The 5,440-nt window shown below is 45.7% G+C and overlaps 1 protein-coding gene across 1 annotated transcript in view; it reads right to left on the reverse strand.

Moving 5' to 3' along the window:
* Positions 1-88: 88 nt before the first annotated feature.
* Positions 89-5,440, reverse strand: part of LOC110506670 (homeobox protein aristaless-like 4) — a 25,707-nt gene continuing 20,355 nt past the window's right edge. Inside the window, exon 4 of the mRNA XM_021586461.2 lies at positions 89-4,621. Within this exon, the coding sequence (XP_021442136.2) occupies positions 4,301-4,621 (321 nt within the window). The 3' untranslated portion in view covers positions 89-4,300. The remainder of the gene's footprint in view (positions 4,622-5,440) is intronic.

Below are 5,440 nucleotides of genomic sequence, written 5' to 3' on the forward strand. Positions count from 1 at the left end.
TGTAGTTGATGCAGTTTTGTGTGTGTGTGTGTTTCTTAAATAAGTATGTGATGAACAACAGTTTTGCTCTCAATGCTTGTAAAACAATTTTCTAAAATATGATGTAAGTGCAATAACTTACTGTACTATAGTAACTCACACAAAGTATATATGAGAACATGAACACAAGTAAAAGTATACCATCATTAATTAAAAAGGCGTACAATATAGCTTAAAGCCACAAAAACCTTTCAAAATACTTGGAAACTCAAACCAAGAACACCCACCCCCTTCAGAAGGATCACTCAAAAACCAAGAACACCCACCCCCTTCAGAAGGATCACTCAAAAACCAACCCACAAGTATCTCACAAAGATAAAGCAATACTTTACATCAAATTAGTAACATTTCAAGGGTCTTTGTAAATTACTGTAAATCAGTCCAATTTACATTAAAACATTGTTTTTTTTACATGCACACACAACACACAGTTTTATATTATAATAAGTATTTACTTATTTTTATTGCCCTGCTTCAGTAGTATTAGAAATGATAGGGGTGGTGTGAAAGGTGACATCATCACCGAGGGACAGACTGGGACCCCTGCAGGCTACAACAGGATTAGCTGATATACAAGCTGTTTCGCAACTACTTAAATTCTGCATATCTAATCAGTTAAGGCCCTAAGGCAAGCTGTGCCTCGATTAGGGTAGATGAGAAAGAGAATATTTACATATTAACCTGTGATTCATCCAAGAAGGCTTCATATGGGCTTCTACGTTTCTGCAGTCTTTAACACTGAGCTTTCGGTTTTGTCCTTCTCAATTCATAGAGAACTGCAGATAACAGAACATGTCTATAAATAAAGAACTTAAAACGTTTTCAAAAACATGTCGAAAAAGGTAAACAAATCAACTCTGTGTCGACCTGAGCTTCATGTGTGTTTGAGCTCTGAGAAGCACCCAACCCAGCACTGTAAACCCTACAAGCCCTAGTCAGAGACAGCTATAGGCCAACCTGAAGCACAGGGCCACTGGCGGCTCTGTCTGTTCTGTCACACAATCCCAGAAAGAATCCCTGTCCACAGATGTCCCAGTGTTAATTAAAAAGGCTGCAGCCTGGCTGTGCAGCTGTGTATGGCCGTAGTGCCGGAGGGGCAGGCATTCGGCTAGAGGAGCGAGAGGGAGAGCCCTAGTGCAGTGTGGGGGCTTCTTTGAAAATGGAGCCATGACAGCTGAGGAGAAGCATGTGCAAGGCATGTTTGTTTTGCATTTATCCCCTGAGCGCAGCTGTGTGCACTGTTCTTTTCCCAGAACACCGGAACGCCGTGGCCTGTTCGCACTCCCAGCAACCCCTTAGAGCGGCCTATGAGAGCACAGGGGCCCCATCTCCAAATCTCAGAAGAGCACCTCCAAACACAGAGACAAGCCGTGTTGTCAGCAGTATGTTCATGCATTAGGCTTGAACTGCCATGTATAACTGGATCCAATCTGAGTCGTCATTTGGAAAGGGTTTCTGACCCATTGTTTGTAGATGCTGACAGTTCATCCTGGATCTTACATACCACAATATCCTAGCAGAGCTACCTACTGTAGATGCTGACAGGTCATCCTGGATCTTACATACCACAATATCCTAGCAGAGCTACCTAGTGTAGATACTGACAGTTCATCCTGGATCGTACATACCACAATATCCTAGCAGAGCTACCGAGTGAAAGGGGAAATAATGAGGCTTGTGTTACAGAATTAGAAATGGATTCTCTGCTTAAGGTGCATGGGGTATCATATTTGGCTTCAAATCTATGAGACCTTTTGTTTTGACTTGATCCAAATGGGAACCTTTGGGAAAACAGAAAGCTCATAATGCATAAGATGATGGAACACGTCTACTATTGCTGTCACCTCCGCGAATCGTGACATGGAGCCATTGAAAGCACGGAATACAGTTTGCCCCCCACATTGTTCCATGTCCACACTAAGGTGCAGGGACTGGGGATCCGGTTGTTCCCTGGGGGGGGGGGGCTATAAGGGGTGGGACAGGGGAATCTGTTTGTTGCCAGGGATGGGACGGGGGACTATAGGGGGAGGGATCTGTTTGTTGCTGGGGGGTGGCTAGGAGGGGGGGGAATCTGTTTGTTGCTGGGGGGTGGCTAGGAGGGGGGGGAATCTGTTTGTTGCCGGGGGGCTGTAATCGGATCCTCATCCTGGCATGCTGGTGGTTTTTCTTGAAATGGTCCTGCTCAGACCCCATGCCAAAGAGTTAATGAAGCCAGGCTCAAAATTCAGCCTGCTCAACTCAAGTCGTCATACTAAAGCTGTCAGGAGGACAGCTGACTGCGGAGAATGAGGAATTTCTAACAACATACCTCTACTGTCATTGGTAAAGTGATCATGTTGATGCAAACATGGAAATAAGGTCTTTCAGAGCTCTGCTAGAGTGCTATCCAGTCTTTATGACAGCCTGCTACTCTGACACCTCTCTCATGGGACGTAGCCTCTCCACATTCTTTACACACCGTCAGGAAATTCAGCATTGAACTTACATGTGTCTCTAACAGCGAAAGGCCATACATACATTGCATCTGGGACTAAGAGATGCATAAGAGCACATTGGTTTTGGAACAGAGTGGAGCTGCTAAGTGCCTACTGACGGCTCTCTCCAAGAGGAAAATAAACAGTGAGTGAGAGATGGAATAAAGTTGTGCAGTACACGTTCCCCCAAGTCCATCATGACCTGCAGCCAATTCACAGCCCTCCTCTGCCTCAACAAACTGTTTCACAGGGATTCACTTCACAAGTCTTCTCCAAGTGGAAAGAGACCTGGGGTTCCCAGTATAAAACTGACTGACGGCTTATTTTGTGTGGAGAGAAAGTAATATGTCTAACAAAAGCACCAAAGGTTCTCCATTGACAATTCCATCCCACTATAGTGAGGCTTTGCATGAAAAGAGATAGTGGTCAACATTGACGGCATTAGTCACCATTTTATTATCCTCCCTCAAAAACTGTCTATATAATCTACACTGCCTCTCTGCTGTTCAAGGCTGCCGCTGGGTGTTATTTCTGGCAATGGGACTGGAGGGCACTTTTCCTGTAACTCCCTAGGTGGAAATGTGAGGTGAGGAAATGCCAAGGGAGGAAATGGCATGTCCACTTTGAATCTCCTCCTGCAAACAGAGCTGAGCCTGTCTGGTGCTCCCAGACCCTGTAGCCCCCAGCAGGCCTGCTGTGCACCTCTCTCATACCCACACACACCACTTCCTCGTCCCCGTCCCTCTCTGGCTCAGTGATGGCTCATCAGCGGTGCAAGTAGGGCTCTCTGTCTGCCCGCACTTAAACAAACCTGGATTTATATCTGACATTTAAGTGTTGGAAGGTAGCACCAACCTAAACTATGCTGGTGCTGACCATGCATACCAGAAACAGTAAGCTACCTTTGAAATGGTTTACCTCTTTCCAAAACTGAAGTATATGACTGATTTTATCAGCATTCTTTCAGTTAGTCTGACGGAGATGGATCGGCTATGGGCTTGACCGTTACCTACACCCCTCTCCTTGAAGTGAAGCTGACCAAAATGACCTTAGGAAACCCAAATGTACACACAGACCCAAATCAGGCCGAATGTACGTAAATATGTGAATATCAGTTTGCAGTTTATGTGGAGAGAATAGTTGCACACAGTCTGACAGAAAGGGACAAGGGATTCTGGGACAAAACCAGGATCAAAATGAATAAAGAAATACACACTTCAAATTTAAATACCGGAAAACAAGAAAGTATAATAACACCTGAACAGAAAAAGCTTTGTTGACTCTCACTAGCAGGTGTGTTAGCAGACGCATCTCAATATCTGTACAAACAGCATTACCTGTATTAACTGAATAAGTGCAGGGATTGGTTCAAATCTATTCGGCTTTTTTTGTTATTTTTGTTGTGTTATGGTTTATAGCTACTGTATAACCAGCACATTGTTTCCAACAAGCAACCAATTCATTTGTCTCTTTAAGGATAGGTCTGATTCTTGATTTCCTGCCTCTCACCTCATGCTTTAACTACCTGACTGACTGACTGAATGACTGTTGTTCATCTCTGATGTCCACTGGTCTCTCCCATCAGAGACACAAAATAAAGAAGTGCACTGTCCAGATTTGTCTCTTTTCTCTCCTCTTCAGCAATTTGCTATGGCTTTTATCATCATTATAATTTTAGATTATCAATATTTCTGTTATAGTAGCACAGACTGGCCCCCCTCTCTGCTTTGGCTTGGATTGGACGTGGTGGGGTTCCCAGAGGCCCCTGTCCTGCTGCTGTTGAGGCATCATGTTGCCCAGGAGATGGCTGCACTGTGCTCCTTGGCCTTCATACGCAAGGCGGCGATGCTGGAGGACTTGCGGTCTGGGTCCATGCTGTTCAGATCGTACCCGTTGATCCCTGGCCCCATGCCAGGACCCCCAAACAGGCTGCCCATGTGTGTCTGTCCCATGTGACCCCCAGGGTTCGGGACGCCCAGGAAGTCAGATACGCCGCTGCCGGAGTGAGGGTGAGGGGTCATACAGGATGTGACTGAGTCACAGGGCACTACACAGCCTGGTACAGGAGACGCTCCGCTGCCGCCACCAATCCATGATGGGTTCTGTATCTGAAACGCAGAGAGAGGACAGGGTCACTTTAAATACCAAAACTATGTGGGTGAGTCAGTCAGGTGAGTTTTTTCAGACACCCTCTGTGGACTGAATATGATTATTGCAGAATGAAGGATGTGGTGTGTGTTTGACATCCTGTTTACAAACAAATGTTCTAACCTAGAATACTAATGCAATACAGCACAAGTTGTACAATTATTTATTGTCATGTTTTGCTTCCTCAGTAAATTTCGTCAGTCTACAACGCTCACCCCCCAAAAAATGGTTATCTTGTGCACCAGCTTCCACTTGTCTCTTCCTTGGTATTTCGCCCGGCGCGCTCAATGGCCTAAAGATGAGGTAGACCTTTTATGGTAAAAGGCTTTGAAGGCTATGAAGATCAAGAAGACTATGACACCCACCATAGTCTGTCAAATCGACTTGAATGATTCATTAACCTATCAACTCTGTGGAGCAGCGTTCACATTATGGTCTACTTGTCCATAGCCTGATATTTGAACGTTGAAAACCCTATTGGAGTGTTGCTGCAGGTCGGTACATAAGTGGAAGGGAAAGACATTTCCCTCCTACCTCAGTCCTTCAACACCTTGCCTGGCTGTCTTAGAAATCTCCATGCTTCCTGTCACCCTCCTCCACGGACAGAGAGAGAGAGCTGCAGTGGTCAGGGAGCTGATAGGGATGTGGGAGTGGGGGTGTTTGAGATGGGGGGACGGGGTAGTGGTGCTGGAGGCTCGCATGGAGTGGCCAGATGTGCACAGAGCTGCATTCCACAGTATCACACACACACACCTGCCCTCTGACCCTCTGTGCAGATG

This window comes from Oncorhynchus mykiss, chromosome 26, assembly GCF_013265735.2.
Source record: "Oncorhynchus mykiss isolate Arlee chromosome 26, USDA_OmykA_1.1, whole genome shotgun sequence".
In the NCBI taxonomy this organism is placed as follows: domain Eukaryota; kingdom Metazoa; phylum Chordata; class Actinopteri; order Salmoniformes; family Salmonidae; genus Oncorhynchus; species Oncorhynchus mykiss.